Below are 24,181 nucleotides of genomic sequence, written 5' to 3'. Positions count from 1 at the left end.
GGCATAAGCAGTATTGCCGCACAACACACATTCATCATCTAAGAAGGCGTTCTTCGGTAAATCTTTGCAGATAATGTTGCCGTTGTAATGGATCTGAAAGCTGGCAAACATCTAGTAGCACCAGCGATAAATAATATCAGTTGCTCCCATAATCGGTTCGCCGGTCACTTCTTCGCCCAGATCGGCCCGTTCGATGTCATACAGGCGCTGTTCATCGTGCTGCTAACGTTCCTGGTCATCGGTGCGAACCTGATGGTGATACTCGTGATCAATAGCCGCCGCTATGCTGCGTACATCCATCCGCAGCCCCGCTACCTGCTGACGTCGCTGGCCCTCAACGATCTGGCCATCGGGCTGCTGATCATACCGTTCAGTGCCCTCCCCGCCTTACTACACTGCTGGCCTTACGGAGAAATCTTTTGCCAAATACAGGTAAGCGGCTTGGACTGATGGCTCGTTAAGCGCTGCCCTACGGCGACTGTATCACGTCTGTTTCTGTGTTCCACTCCGGCCAGGCGTTACTACGTGGAGCTTTATCACAACAAAGTGCTGTTATACTCGTGTGCATGGCGGTCGACCGATACCTGTGCGTGCTGCATCCCCGGATATACCACAAGCGGTCCAGCAAAAAGGTAAGCCAAAGGAAAACGGCGTGTCACTCGATGCTCCAGTGTCACTGCCTAGCGTGAGAGCCCCAAATTAAGCTATTGAATGGTTTATGAAATCGACCGTAAATGTTTACCTCGCTTGACCTCACGTTGGGCGGTAGGGCAATAAAACCACAATCAAGCAAGTCAATACCACCCATCGTCGGCACGCTTGTGGCGCTGAGTTTTCTCTTGTATTCATTTCTCCCGGGCCCACCGCAGGAACTGCGGGCTCTGTGGGCCTTCCCGCTGCCTTGAAGAAAGGGCAGGCATCGAACCGCAAACCAATAAGTCCTCATAAATCCTCCGGTGTCCGGTGATTTCATCAGCATCCCGATACGGACGCTATCGGCTGCCGGTGATGATAGCGAATTTATTTCCTTTATCCGGACCCGGGTCGCCCCGGTCGTGCTGGTGATTTCCGTCTTCCGTCGCCGCGAGGATGAGAGTACATTTTTTGCGACTTCGAGACGTCGAAATTGGGGGCCCCTTTTCTGTCTCGAGGCCGTGTTTTTTCGATGCCGATAATACACATTGTGCCCGACATTGTTTCCGAGCGGCGCTGGAAAAGCTATGCAGAGGAGGTTTCCGAAGGAAAGTGGTACAAATAAATCAAATCTCTTCGCCACACCGGCCTTCCAGCACCATCAGCAACGTTCCGCCTTCAAGGCAGAGCGTTAACAATGCTTATCGAAAGGAACAGTAAATTATTATTGTTGTTAACACCGGCCAGGAGCACATAAATCATATCGACCGTTCCACTTCACACAGTGCCGGCAATAATCGACCGTGCTGCAAACGATAACTGTATTAATCAATGGTTTGCCAATGCAAATGCACGGTCTTCTAAGTGTTTGTAACGAATTCCGACGCATCAACATCAACAAAAGAAGTTTTTTTATTTTAAGAAATGAAACTTATTCTTCATTCCAAAAAGTCACAAGGAGCCCTTCGATCATGAAATAGTCTCTACGGTTTGAGCGTCACGAATGAATGGGCCTAACTGAATCGGGGATCAATTTTCGCTAACACCGTGTCTCAAAGCGAAAACCGCTCTCCTCCGTAATGGCGACCGAAACCGATCATATTCGAATGTGATAAAATTTGATCACCGAAATCATTGCCAACGCTCGCTTTAGTGCCCCAGGATAGTAATGAATTCTCTCGCGTTTGATGCGAAATGTTGACCGATACAATCGCTCCCGTCCTTAGTGTCACTTTCGCACGATGGTCAAACAGATAGACAGAGCGTGGCTTCCCCTTCGCACATTTGTTTTAGCTGCCACGAAACACGAGCCCATGGCTCGGAGCAAAACATATTTGCTCCGACGACAACGAAACGGTGGCCAAACTTGCTCGGGGTTTTCTTTACTCGCATAATCAAACAATCAATTGCCTAGCCGCTCCGCCTATGCGTCGTGTTGTCAGAGCTCCAGCGGACCGCCAACTGCCTCAAGTTTCATCAAACGACCGCGGCACAGTTCCGTTCCCGAGGGAACAATCAATTTTTCACACTCGAAAAGACTATCTATTCATTCTTTTGCTCTCCCTCTCTATCTCTCTGTCTCCTATCGTTCCGATCTTTCGAACGGCGTTGATGTGGTTGAAAAATGTTGTCCTTTACCAGCGGGGGAAATGCTTAAACCGAGCCCAGCAAAAGAGTCAGATAAGAAGCACACAGACACACGCGCGTGAGGCCGCTTAATGCCATGGCGTTAAATGATGGTGAAACAACATTAAAAATTGATTTACTGTCGAACCGATTTTGGGGCAATGTGTTCGCTTCGATCGGTTTCGGTGGCCTCGAGATACTCGACGCCATCAAAGATAATAATTCAGTTGACGTCTTCAGCAGCAAACAGTGGTTGTCGGCGAATCCACGAAATATATTACCACTTCCAGCTATCGGGAAGCGGGAATAAAATAAAGGTCGTTTCAAAGCATCAAACGCAAAGCATCACTTTGGGCCATAGTCGAGGAAATTAATGATTCTTTCATGGCTTCAGTATTTTGTGAACAAATGGGAAAAAAATGTGCACGAATATCATCTTCAGATAGAAGTAATATAGGAAATATCACGCCAACCAATTCCTAAATTGCCTAACTTTAGCGTAAGACGCCACGTTTCAAGCCATCATGTTAAAGGCCAAAAACCAGTGCTTGAATGTTATGTTATAGTCCCAGGCATCAAAAACAATGCAATAAGAACAGCTAAATGCGTGCCATTTTTAAATGATTCCAAACGAACCATTGCCAAGGCCAGTACGGAAGACTCGGGTGGTTAAAGTAAAAGTGTAAAGATTACATTATCCTTTTTGCATAATGCGACAAACGCGCTCGGTCCGGCCGGTTCCTAACACCAACGCCCGCCTGTATCAGGGGACGATCGTAGATAGCAAACAAGGAACTACTGCAGCGCTGAGGGCACAGCGAAAAGATTTCGCACAGACCATACATTCAATTTGATTATCATATCCTCCATAACGCCATAACGACTGGCCAACGACGACCAACCAATGTACCTGCGCCGGGCAGAGACTCCCGTCCTGCCGTTGGGTGGCTTATTGAATCCAATGCCCGGCGCTGCCTCCGCCTGCCGTAATCCGAATATTCAATCCTGGCAAAAAGTTAGCGCTTCGTACGAGCCATAAAATTATCGTTTCCGGGCACGTAGCTGCACGTCGTGCTGCCTGCAACCGGTTGGTGGGGGGCGCCCCCAAAGGACCCCAACAACGACGACGAGTATCTCGGACGAATGGTGCAGTGGCCTAGTGGCCCGGCACGCCGGCAAGGCACGGTCCGTGACAAATCTGCGAATTAAAGCGAATAAAATTATTGCATCTGAACGTTATTATTGGGCGCATTTATCTGGCCAACTCCGGGCGAAACCAGAAGATGATGGTCGTTTGGCGTGCCGGCCACCGGAGGACCGGCTATCCGGCTATCAGCGAGTCGGCCGGCTGTGCTCGGCAGCTTATCAAACCGGCCACGCTCCGCCGGAACGGCAGCGAGCGCTGTAAGCAGCATCGAAAGGATTTATAGATTAATTAAGACAAAATGGCACGGAAGCTAACTAATGCACTTCGGGTTGGCTGCTGTTCCTTTGTTTCGCGAATTCCGAAGTCTTGGCCCGTTCTTGGGGGTCTTGCTTGCCGAGACAGTTCTTACGCCCCTAGTTGTCTTGGTAACCAGCAGTGGGGAGTAAATTAAGTGTAATGCTCGGCTTCGTGTTTCTGATCGTGTTTCAGGAACACTGCGCCGGAAGCAGCCGTCCGCAAAAGTGGAGCGATTGTGTTACGTCGGAAGTATTACATTTCAAGAGTATTCATTTTCTGAGTGACTCCATCAGGTTTTGTTCCCAAAAAGTAGACCGGTCGGAAATAGGGCTGCATATTTAATATTCAATGTAATGTCAGGTCGATTATTAAGCCCTGAAGCGAAACATAGAAAGTCCATTCTTGACAATCTCTAAATGCTTTGTCTCATTGTTGGACACGAAATTAAAAAGATTATCTAATTTTTTAAATAAAAAATGCACTTCGACTATTACCATTTATAGCTCGTAAACTTATCAACCCATGTGTTACTTGCCATATATTCGATTAAACTGTGTTCCCGATATTTTCTGAAACGCTGTTCACTTGCGTAGTGGCTACGAAATCGGTCACAATTCGGTTCCCAGATAACGAATGGAAAATTGCGACCCAGCGGAGAAAATTGCTCCAATTGTGCATTGTTAAAGCGCTCGGCTTTTTTCTCGCCCGACCCAACCTTGCACCTCGTCCGGGCCGCCATTTATCTAGGCTATGGCCGTGTACATGTAACCGTGTCTGGTGAAGTGGTCCGTTTTCGATAATCCTTTCGATCTCTCTCTCGCTCCAAGGAACATGTAACATTTCCTGCTACCGCTAACTCCGACGCTTCCCTCGCCCGGTGACGAGATGATAAATGAAACCGCCTCCCGGTGCCAGCGTAGGGCCGCCGTGCTGCCGCCCGGACATCGAAACGTGCTGCCCTATTTGCTGGGAACGATTTGTCGCCGATTGCCTCGTCGGCATACAGCGCCGTTTAACAGCCGTTCGTTCGGGGCAGGAGGTCCTTCCCACAAGCACGGCCGGGCCCCACAAAACGAGGTCGGTCCGAACCGGCTGCGTGATCTCTGGTGGCTGCGTGCTGGGGGGACGACGGATGCTGCTCAATGGGGCCAAATGTAAACAACGCATTTTCTCGTTTTCTGCCACATTTCCGGTCGTGTTCTGGTGGCGGTTCCCCGGGCTAACCCACTCTTGCCGGTGTTTTGTTCCAATCACGAGCAGCTCTAGCGCTGCGGACGAGAACTGAAAGGGTCTGCATGTTCACGGGAGGTCTCTGCGCGGGCCGGTGGACAGTAGACAACACATTGTCCGGCGATGAAATGGGCCACATGCTACAGATCGCTTTCGCAGATCGGTTTCGTGGGGCGGAGGGCGTTGGACCGGGCATCGTTGGTTGGCTGATAGTAGGTGTCGCCAAGTGCGGACCTAACGACCCCTAGTTCCGGATCCGAAGACGCCACAGAATTGTGCATGCATGCTCGCTGCTCGAATACACTTTTTTCTAGCCTAGTCACTCCCTCTAGTCTGCCGGCCTTCGAAGAGGCATTCCATTTTGACCGGCGAAGTAGTGCGCAAAGGCAAGAAGAAAAAGGCTCAGCATTTGTTGTCTCGGCGTCCCCGGGATATCGCTGGGAAAATCGATCGTCGATCCGGACGAGCGTGTCATTTGCAGTCAGTGGAAGTCGGCCTCCAAACGTCACACAACGTCGAACACGGGTGACGTGCTTTCTGTGTCTCTCCGGAGACTGCGGGACAGACCGCACGGCCGGGCAAGCAGCGCCAGCGCCGGTGAAACTATCAATCATAGTTAATGTGAACAATATTGTCCTGATTCGTATTTATCACTCTGACACCCGGCGGACCGAGCGCTGGGCTTTTAGGACGTGTTCTGGTGTCGCAATTTTTGGCGCTGTCTTGCCTGTTTTTTTTGCGTGTATGTGGCGAGCGAGGGCTCGACATTGACATCCGGAGCCGTGAGATGAATTGCCCTTCATTTTGAGGCACCCACAGCTTGCCAGGAGAGCTCCGGTTTGGGGGTTTCGCGCAGCGATTGGGAAATTTATTAACCGAGCCCGAGCCCGGATGATGACATGACGTCGCCGGTCTGTCGCTCGGCAGTGTCCGAGTGCTTTTGGCCGACCGTAAATCGGCGTACCAGCGGGAGGTCCTGTGACACTGGTGAAGTGGAGCAAGAGCACAAAAAGAAAACGAAATGTTGATCGCAGATAAATAGGAACAAAGTGTAGAAGGGTTACGCCAGGCCCAACGATATGATGGATTAATCGTGGATGAGCGATGATGTCACACATTAATGTGTCGGGTAATGTTATCAAGTCACAGAGAGCGACTACCGTCGGTTTGGCCTTGTGCCGTAAGCCACATGTGTGCGATAAAGATGTACCGCATCGTGTCGATCGATATAGTATCTCCCATATGATGGGTTGTAATTACTTTTTATTGTTTGACAATTTTTCAAACAGAATATTGACTGCACTTTTAAATGACTCACTAACATTTTTAGTCGAAGTCTTGGTAAAGTCTTTAAATGCTGTATGACTTTCTAACAAACGGAGAGCAACAGCTTTCTAACAAACGGAGAGCTGTACAGTATTTTTGCTGCATGATATGAATGCTGTACAGTATTTTTTAATCATGTATTGTTTCCTTAAGAAAAGGACAAAACAGAAAAGGACAAAGAAAGAACGATTTTTTTTGAAGAACTCGAACATGAATAAGTTCACAGATGAAGCCGATGCAAAAAGAACTCTTAACAACATGCTTACAACATCTCGTGTTTGGGAAAAACTTTTGCCCATAACTGCACCATTACTCCCGTGCGCGTTCAAGGCTAATCGAAGCAACCTCCGGTACGTCGCAGCCGGCGCTGGAAAATGTCACAAGTTGGTGTTTTCGTTCGGTCCAAAAATTGTGTTCCTCCCGAAAAATGTGCCACGGATCCGAAGAAGAGTCGCCGGTAGGCAATCACCCCTCTCAGACCTCTGCCGAAATCCTGAAATCAACCGTTGCGAAAGAAACGGAAGAAGACACCGTGCCCATGCTCGATCTTGCCATTGTCGGGGCCGGCCTTTCGGGGCTGATGGCGGCGAAAGTAATTACCGACAAGGAATTCGGCATCAGTTTCCGGTTGTTCGAACGTTCGGCACGTCCCGGCGGCCTACTCGGTGGTCTGAAGTCGCGCTGGATCACCCCGCGCCACTTCCACGCCATGCGGCTCTGCGCCGAGCTCGACATTCCGCTCACCACGGTCACCGAGCACTGTTCCGTTGCCGGTGGGCTTGGATCGCCGCCGAAGAAACTACTTTCAATTGGGCCATTCCAAGGCGCCCCTGGGCTGGTAGCTTCGTGCCGCGGGGCGCTCGAACGCTTCGAGAGCAATCGCTTCGTGGTGGAGCTCGACAGTCTCTGCACGGTGAAGTACATCGCCGAAAACGACACCAACATGGACGCCTTCCTGCGCCGGAAGCTCGTCTTCGAAGGGTCAAGGCAGTTCTTTCGCTTCTTGATCAAAATCGCGACCGGTTTCTACCCGGCCGAGCTCACCGTCACGGACTGTCTGAAGCTGTTTCGGTCGATGTCCTCGGTTCGGGATCTCTACACGATGCTGACACTGCGCGACAGCCACCTCCGACCGGCTGGCACGGGCCGCTGGGAGGTGCTCGTCAACCGGCTCGTGTCACAGGTGGGACAGGACAGCATAACCTACTCCGCGAACATTGTCCAGGTCGAAATCTTCACCGGCGAGCCCCACGACTTTGCGCAGCTCAGTGACTCCAGTGGGAACTGTTGGCGCGCGCGTTACGTCATCCTGGCCGTACCGTGCTCCGATCTGGGCCGGATCAATATCTTGCCTACGCGGCCCCTGTACTTCCGCGACCCCGACCCACAGCGGGGCCTCTGGTGTATGACCAACTTTACGCTTCGCTACTCGGCCCCATTCTGGCGAGATCACGGGTTCAGTGGGAACATCTTTCACACCGGACTGAAGCTGGTCTGCTACGAGTCCGGAAGTAACGAATTATCGGGCACCTACTTCACGTCGTTCCACGCGGCGGTGGACGAAAGTGAACGCCTCACCATCCGCCACACCATTCTGAGGCTGCTGCAGTCCAGTTTCGGGTGCCACTCGCTCAAAGACCCACTTCACAGCACCTTCCTAACGCAGCCGATACCGTACTACTTCGACGTGTTCCCGACGTTCCGGCGGCGTATCATCTACGGCTCCGCCAACATCAGCTGCTGGTACCGGGGATTCATCAACGGTTCGATCCAGGGTGGTAAGTCGCGACTAGTCCCCCACCATATCCCTGCCGATCTTTGCGAGAGTTCGGCCAAAGTTTTCTAATTACTCGCCCCCCTTTAACAGGGATGCGTGCCGCCGTGCAGGCCCTGCTCGAAATGCGTCCCCAAAATGTGACCGTCGCCGATGTGGCCGATATGCAGTGCATGCACTTCCGGTACTTCCAACAGTGGTCCCTGGCGGCGCGCGTCTGGTGCTCGCTGAACCTTGCACTCCTGCGGCGGGTTGTGCTCAAGGGTGGCGCGGCTCTCGTGGCGGTGGTGCTCCTGAAGCGTTTCCTGGAACTCCGAAGCTCCTGGGCGAACAACGTGTAGAAAATCGCACCTACTTCGCGTCAAGAGGCGAAACTATTGTGATCGATAAATTCTTAATGAGCAGTGTCCTCACTCGACCTTTAACTTTAATCGACCCCCGTTCCGGGGCCTGAATCTCAGTGTACGTGTTTGACAGGCGCAGTCTCCCTGAATCTAACGTGCCATCTGAACGTGATTCCGTATCCACACCCTCGTACCGCCGGCACAGAGTTAATTAGCATTCGTTCGCCATCACGTCCCTCGTGTCAATTGATTCGAAGCAACAGCCGATCAGCTCGCACCTAGCACCACTGGCATATTCGAACGATTCCTGCTGCGTCTGCCGCTGGGTCATCAATCGGGAATCATTACAGGCTCGCCGCTCGGTGCAATCGACATTTACGGCGCTCGATGAAGGTAATCAACGGGTGCCCGGAGTGCTTCCTGTTGTTATTTACACCTCATCGTCGTCGATGGCCACTGTGAGAAGCGGTTTCCGTTGTTGAGACCGTGCCGTTAGTTGCTCTCAACATTGTGTGTGTTTTACGCCTGAGCCAGTTCATAAATTACACGCTACAATGTAGCTTTATTGCCATCGTTGGGCGTGTCAGAATATTGGCTTCTTTAAATAATGGCGATTAATTGATATTGCCTTCGGCTTCTAGACATGACCCTCGAACCCTACATTCCTGGAAGTCGAGTGACGTGGCTTTAAAATACTTCGAAAGCTCGATTAAGGTCTTCCAAAAGTTAGGCGTATTTAATTGAAAAGCTTTCTCAGAAAGGTTGAAAATGCGCAACTTCCAGGCTTCATCGGTGGGACCGGAATGTTCTAATTCGGTGTTGGGCCCAAAGATGTTCAGGTTTTGTTTGGTAACTTGTAGAGTAAAAATGTTTACAACCACCCAACTCTAACACAACATTCGTAAGTTAAAGAATTAAAGCTAAAACTGTAGTTATCTTCTACGGCACTTAGAGTAAAATAATCGAACAAAAATCGCACAACTAATTGAATAAAACCTCTCCAGATTCGGCGCACACGAGAACATGGTTTAAAGCCCATCCTGGCCCTGGAATGCCGTTGAAAGCCGAAGAGAGAAAAACAAGGCAAAGCGGTTATACCCATCAAATATTCAACGGCCAAGCCTTCACCTAACGAAGTTAGAATTCCTACACCTGGCCGTGGCCGTGTAAAAAAAGTGTACCACGCCATGTTTGCCACGGCGATGGTGCGAGGCACATGCATTCGACATGAGTGTGTGCTGTTTCTCACCAAAAACCAATCGCCGAACCGGCCCCTTTTCCCGTCCCCAAGGGGAGCAATTGTTGGCAACAATGGACAATATTGTATTCACATTCGTACCGTTTATATGGTTTTATCGCTCTTCTCTCTGCCGTTCCCGTTTCAGGGCTGTGTTGCGGTTTTGAGCGTCACGTGGATACTGTGTCTGACCTGCTTCGGGTTGCTGGTTCTACCGAAAGGTGAGTCCTTATTTAACAGATTCTTTTCTGCCGCCCCCCCACTGTGCCGCGAGAGCAACTTTTCGCATGGCAAATACCGCTGCTAACCACATCAAAAGAGAAAACGCTGCTTTTCCACGCAGGGAAACATTTTCCCAGCAGCGTAAGACAATTTAAATTACTTTTCAACTTGGCCACTTTCTACAATATTTGATAAACGCCGGGAATGAACCTAGTGAAACGCCAAGGTTGTCTGTGTGTGGGCTGCGTGTACAGAAAGCCTCAATAGATAAAGCGAAAACAAATTCGAAACAAATGTTTATTGAGTCTAAAGCCCCGGAGCTTTGCGAACGAACCAAATCGAAGTCTATTTTAACCTAATGCATTTTTTTTGGCTTATAGCTATAAATAACGTCCGCTTAAAGTTTTAGCAAATGAATAGCATTATTTTTAATTAATCGAAGGTTGAAAAAAGGTTCAGAAAGGTATCGAAGCAGTATCGATCATCGATCGGAGTATTGACCGTAAACTAACTCTAACACCCTAACGAAGGTACTCCAGAAACTCATGGCGCCCCACAGTATTGCTAATTTCCAAACCAATCACAAACCGAATACGATAATCGCAGATCGAACGTGAGCCACGAATCGTTTCACGGAATCGCATATCGTGTTCCGTGTGTGCTGCTCAACTCCTGACCCATAAACCTGATACCGGCCGGCCAGGAATGTGGTACATCAATAAATTATGATAATTAATACCGCGCCCCGAGAAGCCGGGACAGACCGATAGTGGGGATTAGTGGCCTAGCGAGTGGGGGATTTCGATCGGAGTGCCCACAATGTTGCCGCGGCCGGCCAGACTCGAGGCGTCTCGAATGCATACGGGCATCACCTTACCCGCCCCCGGCGAAACCCGAGACGCGCGGCGGCATCTGGCGGGGGGCTGAGGGGTGTTGAAATACCACTCGGCAAATGTGATTAACGAATGTGGCACGGGCATGTATATAAATTTATCATTATTAGGTTATTACTTCAACAAAACGGGCCTGCTGGCGTGCGAGCCGTTCTACAGCAAATCGTCCTACCGGATCCTGTCCAGCTGTGCGCTCTACTTCCCCACCACGATGGTGCTGATGTACTGCTACGGATCAAGTTTCCACGCGAATCGATACCGGCTGGCGGCACCGAGTACCGGCTCCGGCGGTGGACGGACAACGGCAGCGATCGGTGACGCCACCGCCAACGGTGGGGCCACCGGTAGCGGTGGTGCCAGCCTTCCTGGCCGGAGCAAGCGGGACACTATCGAGACGCTAACGGGCAACACCAGTTCCGTGCTGGAGCACCACGCCTGCGACGGGAACACACTGACGGAAGTCACCGCCATTACGCCGATGTCGGTCTCCTTCTCCGAAAAGGTAAGTCCGGCCCAACGGACCACACATTAATGAATATGAGATCCGCTCGGCTGGGAGTGCCATTTCTGAAATGAGTTTTACACTTGCCATCGCCCGACTGTGCTGACTGCATTATCTCGCTCACTATCTCCTGAGTTAGAGACTATCGGAACTCCCAATGCTATTAGTTGATGTGGCTTACATTTAATTTGTATCATGTACTAACGCAAACATTAATTATTGCACTAACCCAAAGTGCTTTTTAACACCAGCAACAACTTAAAAAAAAACAAGTATCGCTACGCAGCGTGAACTTACAAAACTCAAACGTGCTGCAAAACCAACGGAATCAATCGGTTCGAATGTAAATCATCCAACGAACACTTGTAAATCATCAGCAAAACCAAAACAACCAAAATCCGGTCAATTACAACGGGATGTAACTGCCTGCATACTTGTAAAACACTCCAAATCTAACAAGTGCGAACGGGCGCAACATGTTCCGAAGAGCTTGTGTTGCAGTTACGGTGCAGTTACGATGCACTCGCGCCCTCAGTGGCGTGATCAGTGACCCATATTGACACCTCCCTTTTCGAGTGCGAACCGAGAAATCGAGATGCTAAAAAGTACTTACGATTGTGATGTAAATCCTCATTATCGACCAGTAACGAGAGGAATTGATGTTGGCCGAGGTTTACACTACTTTTGGTTTATGATTTAGTCGTTCCCTGTTGTTGTTGATGGTCATTTTAATTAACGCCGCCAACCAGGGGGCCACGATTTTGTGTTGAATTGATTAATATAGAGCTCAGTTTGTACCATTCAACCATTTGAAGTCCACGAAGAGTAATTTTTAACGGAAATCTTGTTATTATTTCTCTACACCATGCATTGTTCTGTAAATTGCAACCTCACTATACTATGCCACCCGATCCGCGATCCACGAGTACGGCAATTAAACGTACGCAATCCGCGCTGCAATTGGAAAAAATTTGACCGATTTTCCCGACCCGTCGTAATGACGGTCATTAATGGTGTTCAGTTCAGACCGTTCTGTCGCACCACACGCTGGCCATAAAGCAATCGGAGATTCGATCTGTAATGGTCTATGAGCTTCACGCCATCTTGCACTGCCACGGAGAGTCATGTTAAGGTTTCCCAAAGGCCAACAAGCTTTCTAAATTGCAATTTGATTAATGTTTCTTTCGTGAAATAATATTTTACAAGTGTCGAAAGCCAATGCAACTAGAACATGGAGTTGGCGACTTTTGAAATGGCGCAAATGATGCTCCTTATGCGAAACGCAATGGAAGCCACATCAGCAGAAACGGAACCGATTCCTTTTCGATAAATTCCTGTCGATGATTCCGTTGAGCAAAGATCATCTTGCCAAGTGGCTCATTTAGGTACAAGAACTAACTCTTTTGGTCCAAAGAATGAATCTCGTAAACCGCTGCCATAGAAAGAATCGTGTGAGTATGAGAATAAGTTGAACGCAAATGTTACGATTCTTTAGGCCCATAAAATTGCGCAAATTCATGGTAAATGGTGGAAAGTTAATGACCTCAAAGTACCTTACCCGACACTTTGGGAACCATTGCTCGGTTCATGATAAATTGATGAACAATTACGCATGATTGCATTGCCACCTTCCACGAGCGATAAACTTCACTCGGCAGAATGGGCCACCCTGTGTTTCCTCGAAAAGAAACAAAGTGTTCCAATGTGGAACACACTTATAGGATTTATGGATGGCGGTGGCTGGCAGGTCAAATATTGCAGCCTAGAACACATACGGCCACTGGAAAAATTCCCAACAGTCGCAGTGTGTATCCCATTCAGGTCCCTCAGCTCCCCGCTTTTGGGGCTCGTGACACTTTCCGGCACACCTACCTTTAAGTGGGTATCGATATATTTTACAGCAGCCCTCTCCAGGGCATGTTTACAGAACGGCAATAAATTTATTAACTTACTCGCCGCCCAGCTCGTAACGTTACACCTTCCATCGATGCTTTTTGACGTCGGCTGGCTGCTGCTGTTGCTGCTACTGGTCTCTTGGCTGAGGGCGCCTTGGTTACCTCCTGGACGGAGACGGGAATTTCTTAAATATTCAAAGACCGCAAATTTATTCATGTATACCAGCACAGTAATGCACGAAGCCACGGTTCGGTATCAGTTCTTCGTGGAGACGGCTTCCGTGCGACCTGACACCTAAATTGGTCCCCCAACGCAAGGCTCCGTGCCGGCCTTGTGTCAACACACATTTTGTCGCACGACTTTACTCCCCAGTTCGCATCCGGAAGCAGTTTTCGGCCGCTCCGGACCCTGTACTCATCGTTTTCGGGCATTCTAGAGGGCTTCTCCGAAAGAATGCAGCACAAAAAGCGTGTGTCCTACGTCCTGGTACACGCCTTCTGCCAGCCACCAGGCGAGAAAGGTGGAGGCCACAACCTCACTTGGCGTTTGAAGTACGTCCCGCAACGACGACGATAGCGAAAGAAAGCAAAACCTAATGGCTTTTGAATACTGCCCCACATAAGGACAGGCAGAGAGTGCCCTTGCACGAGGCCGGGCAGTCACGTGGAAAGCTTCCGCCGTTTCTGTTCCCCGAACCGATCGTTATCGGCAGCCCGAATTGGACTTACTGGTCAGTGTTTTCCGTGACACGGAATTTTGTGTGTTTTTTTTTGCAGTTGCCTACTTCTATTAGGTCTAGGTGTTAATTCGTGCGGTTTACAATACAATACACTGCTCACTAAGTATAACGAATATTTTTGAAATGAAATATGTGTTTGACAGCTACTGTCATTACGCATCTAACGCAGTATATATTTTTTTGCTAAAGTGCAAACAACACCTTTTATAAGCATTTGAACATGTCAAGTTTTGTTCCTTGTAGAGTAGTTTTGCGGGGAGTACTTTTTCATTACTGCTTGCACGGCAGCAAAAGGGGTTCTTGTACCGAATCGTCACTGGTTATGAAAAGGGGAGTTATTACAAGAATCCTAAACGCAAAAAACCCTGCATACAGCTTGGTGAACCAGGGCCACCGCAACTAAAGCAAAATATTCTTTGCGCAAAGGTTATGCTGTGCATATGGTGGGATATGAAAGGTGTGGTATACTTTGAGCTTTTAAAACCTTATTAAATTGTTGAAGGACAATCCCATAAACCACAATTAATCCATTTGAAGTAAAGCTTTGGCCATGAAACGACGGAAATGGGATAAAAGACATGATAAGCTGATTTTTAAAAAGGCAAAACTCGATCCCACATCGCAAAACCGGTCAAAACCTATCTCGAAAATGTCGGATGGGAACTATTAACCCCCCCGCGCTATTCACCAGATGTTGCTCTTTCTGACTAGTATTTGTTCCGTTACATTAGTAACGATTTGGCAGCACAGCGGTTCTTCTCTTATGAAGGTATAGAAAAATGGGTCTCTGACTGGATCGCTGATAAGGATAAGAATTTCTATCGACACGGAATCGAGGAATTACCCGAAAGATGGGAGAAAGTCGTCGCTAACGACGGGCAATACTTTCAATAAGTTAGTTATACGTTATGTTGTTGTAATTAGGTTATAAATATTGAATAAAAACCGCACGAATTAACACCTAGACCTAATACTTCTGCTCACCAGGAGCTCCCGGCGGAAGTGACATCGGCTAAAGACAGTGCACTTAATCGTGCCGGAATTCGTCGGCAGTGCTTTAAATTATCGACATCACCACCGACAACGACAACGACGGCGGGAGTCCGACCTTAAACCGAAGGAGACCCGACTGTGTCAACTGTCGCGAAGCAACCGGAAGCCCCCCGGAAAGGACTTCTCGCTGTGCCTTCTACACAGGGGCGACACGCAATAATCGACTTTTGATTGCTGTTTGAAGCCCTCAGCATCCCACCAGCCAGCCCAGCAAGCGGGATTTGGAGAAAACCGTGTTTTTTATGGCGGTCCCGAACGGCCACTGTTGCTAGGAGACTGCTATAAAAATGCACTGAAAATGCCATCTGGCATTTTCTCTCTCTTTCTTTTTCTGGATGACAATCGAGTTGGCACTGGACCGTTGTTTCGGTCGAATAAAATGCAACGTTTGACGGACGTAAGAAGAAATCCTTCTTTCTGCATAAGGCCTACGCCGACAAAGCCGTACGTTTTACTCCCAAAGGGGTTTTTTTGCTGTTTGGGGGTTGCTGGTCCTACCAGACATCAATGTCAAATCCGTAAAGGTTTCTGGCTTCAAGAGAAGCTTGTCAAAAAACGCATTGAACGCAGTTAATGAACCGAAAGCGCAAACAATAGTCAGTGCCAACTATAATCTACCATTCAAGAAGTTTCGAGCAGCAGCATTTCCCCCGATTTATGTACGAGGATCGACGTCGAATTATTTCACTTTCATCAGAAAAACGGGAAAATCCAACATTACTAGTGAGCTAATAGTTTACTAGTAAAAAACGGATTCAAAACTCACTCAAAACAGCTCTCAATCATAGGTTCGTTGTGCGTTATAAAATTCATAAACTTTAAGTGCATATTCCTCCCGGTCCGTTCTACTAAAAAAAAAAAAAAAGTGCATATTCCTGCATCATCAATGAGCGCCAGTCAGGGTTTTAGACTGTTTTTGGCAAATAATTTAAAGGTAAAATCATTTGTAAGCGATACTTAATTTAATTGTAATAGTAATAGTAATTTAATTAATAGCAGAAGATTAAAACGAACTACTGACACTCAATAAAAACACTTCCGTTAACATTTCGTTTAAATTTTCCATCACCAAACCCCAAAGTTCGCCACAGTGCGGCACACACACAACAACACCGCCACTAAGCCAACATCCGTCCACCCGGCACGATTGCGATTACGTTCGGAGCCAATTTGCACCAAATGGCATTCGAATGGCCGAGAGCGAGTACTTTTTGTCCGAGATTTGCCGGACGTAATCGTTACTCATTAGCAAATTAGCTTCGAAAAATCATGTATCGCCCGCTGTGGTGTCCGGTGTTTGGCCGGCTATGCTCTCATGCTGTGTGGTATCCGCTGTTCGCCGGCCCGTCGCGCAGATGAGACCGATTTAACGCCAGGCCAAGCATTAGCCGCGCGGACGGGAGGGTGGTACAAACATACAGAGTGCCGGACGACGAATGTGTGGGAGCGCTCTGGTTTCCGGTACCCCCGCAGGGGTTCCGCTTTGTGTCCTTTTCGGCCACATGCGCTTAAGCGCCGGGACCACTCTAGCTTCCGGTCGGAGCAGACCGCAAAATAAAGGTTATTCCCAGCAGGGCATCCGACTCGGGCGCGTCGATTCTGGGTCTCTGTTGCTGGGACGTCCCGCCGACAGTGGTCCCGGACGCAGCATAAAGCATAAAAAAGCGCTCCACAGGCATCGGAAAGCGGAGAGCGCATTTCGAACTGACATGGCCATCGGTTGAACGGTGGCACATCACAAGTTATGCAGATGCCCAGGCTCCGCCCGCCCGCCCGTGCCGTTGGCGCACCGGAGGCAAAAAGCAGCAAACATTATGGCCTGCCCAACACATCGAAACTTTCCACATGTCACACGCTCCCGAAGGGACACGGGGGTGCCGCTTACTATCTCTGTTAATTATGTTTCGTAGTATTGGGAGTTGTTTTACACGCGGTCCATAATTTGCAGAGTGTCCGGAAAGTTTCACATTTGCAAACACACTGAGCTACGTAAGGGCTTTATGGCACAACAAAAATTAAATTACAGCAGGCAGAAGAAGCTTGCAGGATAAGTCTTATCGGTTGCAATCACTTCAAGGTTAATGCAATTACATGAAAAGTGTAATGGTCCCGAGCAAATACACGCCCCAAGAAGGAAGCAATAAGAGTTTAGGAAGCAATATTTAGTTTGTTTTCGTATAAATAAAAAGAAACAAACGGCAAGATCCACCCATGTTAAGGCTTGTCCAAAAAAACGAACTTTACGACAATGAATATTAAAAACAGCAAACAAGAAAACTCCTTCAAAAATTGGTCCACTTCTCGCAGTTCTTCAGGCTGGAGCTACCGCTCGAGCAACTTGATCAACAGATTTGACGCAATCGCCACTGCATGTGTGTACTTAAAATTTGCCACAAACGAGAGGCCCCACCACACACACATGTCCCATAAAACGCTTCATAATAAACTTCTCAAGTTTCAGTTTAGAGGGTCCGAGGGACCGAAAAAAGGAGCGTAGAAACCGCCGCCGCAACAAACAATCAGCCGCCTGTTCCGTCCTGTCCGGCACAACTTTGCGCGCCTCTGCTTAATGTTGCATGTCGAAAGCGGTATTTATGGCTCTGTGGGAACCCGGTGGCACTCAGGCCGTATCTTCACGCCCGTCCCCGGCGCCGCCCGTGACTAACCGGATGATATGATAAGCGGACAGCAGCGGAGCGCTCACGGCGCTGCTGGCGACGGCGAAGCGGAATGATTCAATTCGTGGCCACAAAACGCCGGCCACAGGACCACAGGATCCCTGCCACCGTACACTGGATTTTCGGTCCTTTTTTCGGCGTGTAGAGAGAAATTTATGATGCGCGTTGTCGCGTTCATAAATAAACATTCGCACGTCGGTTGTGGAACGGTGGCGTAGTATTAGAATTGGAGATTGAGACCGTAATTCCAGCGCCGGTGCGTGTGTGTGTGTGGTGACAAATAGCGATGGATGTTCGAATTGTTGCGTATGTTTGGTTTTCTTGTTGATGCTTCCAGTCCATTGGGTCTATTGTTTCTTTTTGCAGCCGTTGTCGAAGGAAGGAGTGCTTATGGAATTTTAAACTAACCCACCACGTTATGCTGGCCATTATGTAGTCTATCACCCTTCTGTTTTTCATCCTGTTTTCCACCGTAGCTGGGCGAAGAGGACGACAGCATGGTACACGGTTCGACGTCGCGGACGATGGCGGCCATATCATTAGGTTTTATAGTTATAATCACCCCCTGGACGATACAGGAGATCGTGGCCACATGCACCGGCTCGAAGGTGAGTGAGAGGCCTCGCGGACGCCTCATTACAGACCGGGTGAAGTAGAACATTCATAAAAAGTGGGAATGAGCGTATCAGAAGCGATGCTTAATCCTGCAACTCTTACAGCAAAGCGCGAACAAAATGTCATCCTGAAATCGAGGGTGTTTACCTTTGAACTGTGGCCGCAGCCTGTGGCCGCAGCCTTTGTATAATGATTCCGGCGAACCGGCGAAACGCAAACTTTGCCAACTCATTCACACGCCATTTCTTTTCGGGTGAATGGAATCGAGTAAGCGCGCTGAGGGCGAGGATTCCGTCGAGAAGTACGAAGCCGGTTCCCGGCTGCTTCCATCAAGCACCACCGGGGGTCGTGTCTAAAATCGAGGACGCATCGTTTGACGCACGCATCATTTGCGCGCGTCATCATCATGGGATGGGATTGAGATTGTCACACGGTTAACGTTTCACTTTGCATATCCGTCCGTCCTCCGTTCGTGTCGGTTAGCATATTTTGCTCACCTTCCGCCCCACTGTGCTCCCAATCTGCAGATACCACCATCGATCGATTTCTGCGTCACGTGGATAGCTTTAAGCAGTAGTTTTTGGAACCCTTTTCTGTACTGGCTGTTGAATGCGAGATTTCGGCGCATCTGCAAAGATCTGCTCACGTCCAAGGTAGGCGTCCGGATGGGTCGTTCTTTTGTTCGCCTTAATTTCATCTGATCCTCATTGACCTCACCCTGCTCTGTCCACAGTGCACGACGGGCAGCCGAAGTTCGCTGGAGGAAAAGTGTAGCATAAGCTTAGAGTACGATCACCAGCTAACGTCACTGCCACTGCCGCCGGGGCCACCGCCGGCAACGATCTGCCGGTCGGCCCTGCACACGCCCCGCCCGGACATCGAGTGCCCGGAGAAGTACTGGGGCGACATCCTGGAGCGCACGTTCAGCACCGGCAGCGTCAACACGCTGCACCAGCGGATGGACAACGTGGCGCCGTTACACTTCAGCAACCGTCAGCCGAGCAACTGCGGCCTGGCGCATCCGCAGCCCCAGCTGCACTACCGCTGCGAGCAGCACCACCAGCTGATGCGCAACCCGAGCAGTACCAGCATCCCGGAGCAGGACCGCAGCAACGGGTCCGGCTGCTACAAGGACCTGGACGCGGAGCTGGGCGGCCACTTCCTTGGTGCCGGCTCACAGACACTGGTGTGCGAGCGCGAACTGCACGACATCAACTGTGCCAAAAACAAAGCGTTCTTCCGGGGCTTCAACCTGCACCAGGGACTGCCCGATATCTAGTATTACCGACAGGGTCCGAAAGGAAGCGTGTTCAAGGACGCCACCAATGGTCAGCACAGTACAGGTCGCTCCAACTACTTCCAGGGAACAATTGGGTGGAACTGGCCCGTTTTGTTTTGTTTTGTTTTGACCATTCCGTGGGATCTATCGGTACACCTATTGGTAAACCTGGCACTAAGCGTTCGTTTGATTCGTACTGGTTTTCTTTCATCCGCGTTTTAAGGCGAACCATTACTAGGGAGGTAGAAGCGGCCAAAACTAGGTTTTATAATAGGTAGACGTAAGCCGATTGGTGCAACAAGGGCCGATTAGACGTTGCTCAGCTCAACAGAGAGTCCCGCGTCACGGCGAAAGGAACGTACCATTCAAACCCGGAACTGCGCATTCCGACAAACATGGCAATTTAGAGTGTAACAGCATCAATTCCCCGTTAGCTATCTGTAAAATATCGAAAAACCACGAAGGATGAAAGTAAATAAAATTAACTTTTTTGTACGGAACCATGATTGGTATGAAGCACTCGACAGCACTGTTTCCGGTTGGAGCGTAAGTGACGAACGCCTCTAACCGCACTCTGTGACTTCTAGTGACAGGTCTCTTGGTGAATGCCGAACAAAAGGTAAGAGTAATCGTTTAATCGTTTAATTGTCTGGAAGCGTCGACCGGCGTCAGCCATGGAGCCAACAAATTGGGAGTTATTTATTGCACTCCACATAAGCTGGTTGCCGCCGCTACCGAGCTTCCGTTGTTAATCCCGTTGTTCGCCATCGGCTTGTCGTCCTTTATTTACCCAATAATACGCTGTACGCCAACAGCAACGTGAGCGGCATTTGACCAGCATTATTTTGTCGTAATCTGGCACACCGATTTGTTGCTCGGCTCGTTTGTATGTTTTATTGATTATCGCTCGCTTTCTATCGGGCCGATAGAGTGATCGTATCATCATCGTTATGATGATGCTATGTAAACAGTCCCGATTAAGCTCTCTCGTGGCACGCTTCAAATAGATTTACGATCAAAGCGGATAAGCGGGAATCCATGGCACTGCCACACTCTGTGTTCCACTTTTCAGCTACAACACTTTAATTCAAATTTAATACTATCACACGAGCCAAACCTGACGTACCATCAAACAGTTCTATAGCATACCCTTTTCGGTTGTCACCTGGAGCGATCTGGGCTGACATCCGACTACGAATTCTCCAGGTATTGAAAATTCCAAATGTATTCCAAATGCGTCGAAAACGTAGATAATAATTGGCCCAAATTCAATTAACCTCATCGATGGCTGGAAATATCCTTGATCGACCCGATATTGAAGCCCAACGAGCGGTGCGTGCCAATGGTCTGTTTTGCAAATCAGGCCAAACAATGGAAGCCGCCCCCCCTTTTTGGGTGGCCCGATTTTTGGTACACAAATTTGCAAATAGTTTTCCTACGCACCGGATCTCCGGTGTCATGTGCCCTGTTTATCGCAAGAAACCCCAACCGACGAATCCTTTCTGATCTTTTTTATCTCACACGTGCGTGGCACGAAATCATTTGCAATTCATTCGGAGTCCTTCAAGAAGAACGGCCGGGGGAGGCGCCGGTAGGTGCGCAAATGCGCACCCCTTTCGGTTTCGGCCATTCGGCAGGCCCGAATACATTAAATGGGCCGAGCGACAATTTTCCTGCATCATCATCTTGAGATAAGAAAACGGGGACACCGTACAGCGACGACGTAAGCACATCTCCGGGCACGTTCCGCGCGCCACGGCAACTGGCACCGATCAGGAAGACATTTGCGGGCTAATTTCAATCACAATGGCGACTACGGCTGCACGTCGGAAGACGCACTGTCCTAAAATCAGCGGAAGCGGGCTGCCTGTGGTCGGTCGAAACTCTGGCGTCGATAAAAAGAGCATCGAATTGAAATTTAAATTTATTCATTGAAGAAAGCCACCCTCCAAGGACCGGGCCCGGTGGCCATTGTTCGGAGGCGTTGGGCGTTGCGGTTGCGGGCCTGTATCTGACTACACAACAGTAATGCAAAAAGCGAATGGAAATGTGTTGAAAAGTGTCGAGAACGCAGAGAGGCTAAGTAGGCTCCGCAGTTCAGCTTCGCTAGGTCTTCGTGGCAGCTTTCTTCAGATTAGTTCAAGATATTCATGACTTTTTGGACTATGTTGGAGTGATTATTACATATGATTGATTGAATAATATGCTTAAGTCTGCCATAAGAATTTGTCTTCATGGTGGAGCCCATTAAATGGCTCATTGTTATATTCAGTTAATGGACATGGAGGGTCTTTCATGCTCATTATTTTACAACACTTTAGTCGATTTCGCACTAAAAGGAGCTTATCAACCGCCATCATCACTACCACCCACACGGCACCAAAAAGCTACTAAACGGCCTAGAAATCACGAAAAAAGGGCCAAAACAGTGGGCAACGCCTCCAAAAAGCCCGCCGGAATGTCGGAAAAGCCTGTGGCAGACGATGCCACTTTTGTCTTTTTTTGCTTTCTCGCTCTCTCTCTGTCTTTCTTCACCCTTCATCGGAGGACAATGATGACACTTTTGCTTTTTCCGACGCCGGTCCGGCCACCACGGAAAAGTTGATGACGAGTCGAAAATCGCACAGTCTTCAGCACTTCTGCAATCCGATTACGATTTCCTTCAGCGAGCGCCCCCCAACGTTAACGACCAACGGGGGCCACGTCCTTATCTCCCATGGCTGGCCGGCCACCCATCCTATCCTGCGAGTTATTGTGGAGCCGATAACCTTCCGGTTTCGCGGTGTAACGGATGGTAATGCCGGATGTTGCAGCAGATGTTCTCTTCCTTTGCGCCTCCCGGAAGCCCGAAATGGGGCGGAAACAAAAAATTCGGGCCAAACGGGGTGCGGTGCGGTTCGGTGAACCCTCGGCAGGGTTGGTTAAAACTGGTTAAAATCGGGGTTCAACGACACCCCGATGGGGTGGGTACTACTTTTAGAGCGTAGTTAGTTCGGTTTCGCTGAGCTTTCAACGAGAGCGAGAGAGAACGAGAGAAAATTCAATTTCCGGCATCACCGCACACAATCGGAAGTAATCAGTTTGACTGTGGCTGTGGCCGGGCCGGTGGCTAGTTCGGCTGATATTCTGATTTGTGACGGCCTGCGTCGATCGTGGCCGAGTTGGCCCGGATGGATTGGTAATTGAATGATTTATTCGTAAGCAAGCGAACGGCTGGCCAACGGCCACACAGAGCAAATCCCGGGCAGGCCTCGGGCAATTAGCGCTCATTAATCTTAGTTTTCTGTTGCTGCGCCGGAGGCATTTGGGCCCCTAATTTGTTTTTCGGCGGGATCAGACCCTCTTCTCTTCGACCCGACGGATGGATGTCCCCGGGATGTCAGTTGGAGCAGCCCCACTACGCTCTAATGGGCCAGTGTTCTGTTGACTTGAAACAGGAAGTGATGAAGTTTCTGGTTAAGTAAAGTTCAGACGGCGAACTCCCGTCTCTAGAACACTAATCATTATTTTGACAGCTTATTTTTGTGTGTGATCCCTTTGGCAAAGCAACTGATCCAAATTTTGTCCGTTTCCGGATGTGAATGTCGGCACCAAAAGATAATCGAAAGAAAACTACTCGAAAGTGCTTGACAATTGAAGTGCTCGTTACGGCAGCGAATTTTTGATACCAAATCTATGATGGCCATGAGATACAACTAGACCACAATTCGACAACTACCTTGCTTCGTGTTGAGGAATTCGAAGTTCTGCGTGTCTTTGCCGTAGTAGTAAATCATCGCTGCTTCTGGCGCTATTTCCATACGCTCTAAGTACTTCTCGGTCTTCCCGACCTAGAAATGTGGATCCAAAACAAAAAGGAAGGAAGCAGCAAGCGAGATCTCGTTTAACTTCGCGTCCTCGAGTGCTCGGAATGTCGGTCCAGTTCCTTCTGCAGCTGCTTAGTTAGTCAATTAGGTTTTAATGTTGCAATCCATTAATCTAAACTGCATTACCTCCAGCGTTAGCCTCACCGTGGGGCAATGGAGGCAGTGCAGCAGCAGCAGCTTGTCGGAAACACACTTTACAGCAGGAGATTGGGAAGAGCCATTTAGCGGACTAGCCTCCGGTTGGGAATTATTGCTGAAAGATTAATCTCTTCCATCAACCACGGCAGCTGAGCCGGCCGGAGATTGACCGACGAGCAAAGGGCGCCTTCATCCGGACGGTTCCAGGTTTTCTCACGGATTTCGTTTTACTTCCTACGTGTAGAATAACTATAAAAAGATGTCTCGCGACAGCAAATTTCATCATCTCCGCTGCAACGACGGCGCCGCTGGCTGGTGCTTACAAGCCAGCGACAAACTGGCCAAAGGATGGCTCGTTATCATAAACTAATTACCATCCTATAAACGGCCGAAGTGCAGAAGTAAAAATATCCATGACGGACAAGGCGACGATGATGACGATTTAGATTCAATTTGGTTTGTTCCGTTCCGTTGCGTTGATTTGTAACAGGCCAGGAATACGGTGCTTCGAGATTGAATTTCATTCCATTTCACTACTCATCACACTTAAATCGCTAAACTTTCATAAAGTTTTCGCTTCGCAAAGAGCAGATAGCTGTCCGAGTCTCCATGGTCCAAAGGGCCTTCTTTGAACTGCTACATTGCATTTTGTTACATACGCCTCGAACAAAAATTAAAAATGCTGA

At 49.1% G+C, this 24,181-nt stretch overlaps 1 protein-coding gene across 1 annotated transcript; it reads left to right on the top strand.

Annotated features, from left to right (window-relative positions):
• The first annotated feature begins 87 nt into the window (after positions 1-87).
• LOC128267873 (5-hydroxytryptamine receptor 1D) lies at positions 88-19,938 on the top strand. Its single transcript, XM_053004821.1, has 7 exons — positions 88-432; positions 516-632; positions 9,763-9,835; positions 10,840-11,231; positions 18,074-18,205; positions 18,740-18,865; positions 18,946-19,938. Exons 1-7 carry the CDS (start codon positions 88-90, stop codon positions 19,489-19,491), a joined length of 1,731 nt encoding a protein of 576 aa, XP_052860781.1. The 3' UTR covers positions 19,492-19,938.
• The last annotated feature ends 4,243 nt before the right edge of the window (positions 19,939-24,181 follow it).

Source organism: Anopheles cruzii, chromosome 2 (assembly GCF_943734635.1).
Source record: "Anopheles cruzii chromosome 2, idAnoCruzAS_RS32_06, whole genome shotgun sequence".
NCBI lineage: Eukaryota > Metazoa > Arthropoda > Insecta > Diptera > Culicidae > Anopheles > Anopheles cruzii.
This window is presented reverse-complemented; position numbering and strand designations above follow the sequence as displayed.

What these genes read in the sequence shown, in the direction of transcription:
- LOC128267873 (XM_053004821.1), top strand. Translation starts at nt 88, where the DNA reads ATGGATCTGAAAGCTGGCAAACATCTAGTAGCACCAGCGATAAATAAT. An exon ending in AAATCTTTTGCCAAATACAG is followed by an intron (nt 433 to 515) that starts GTAAGCGGCTTG and finishes CACTCCGGCCAG; the next exon opens with GCGTTACTACGTGGAGCTTT. An exon ending in GTTGCTGGTTCTACCGAAAG is followed by an intron (nt 9,836 to 10,839) that starts GTGAGTCCTTAT and finishes TATCATTATTAG; the next exon opens with GTTATTACTTCAACAAAACG.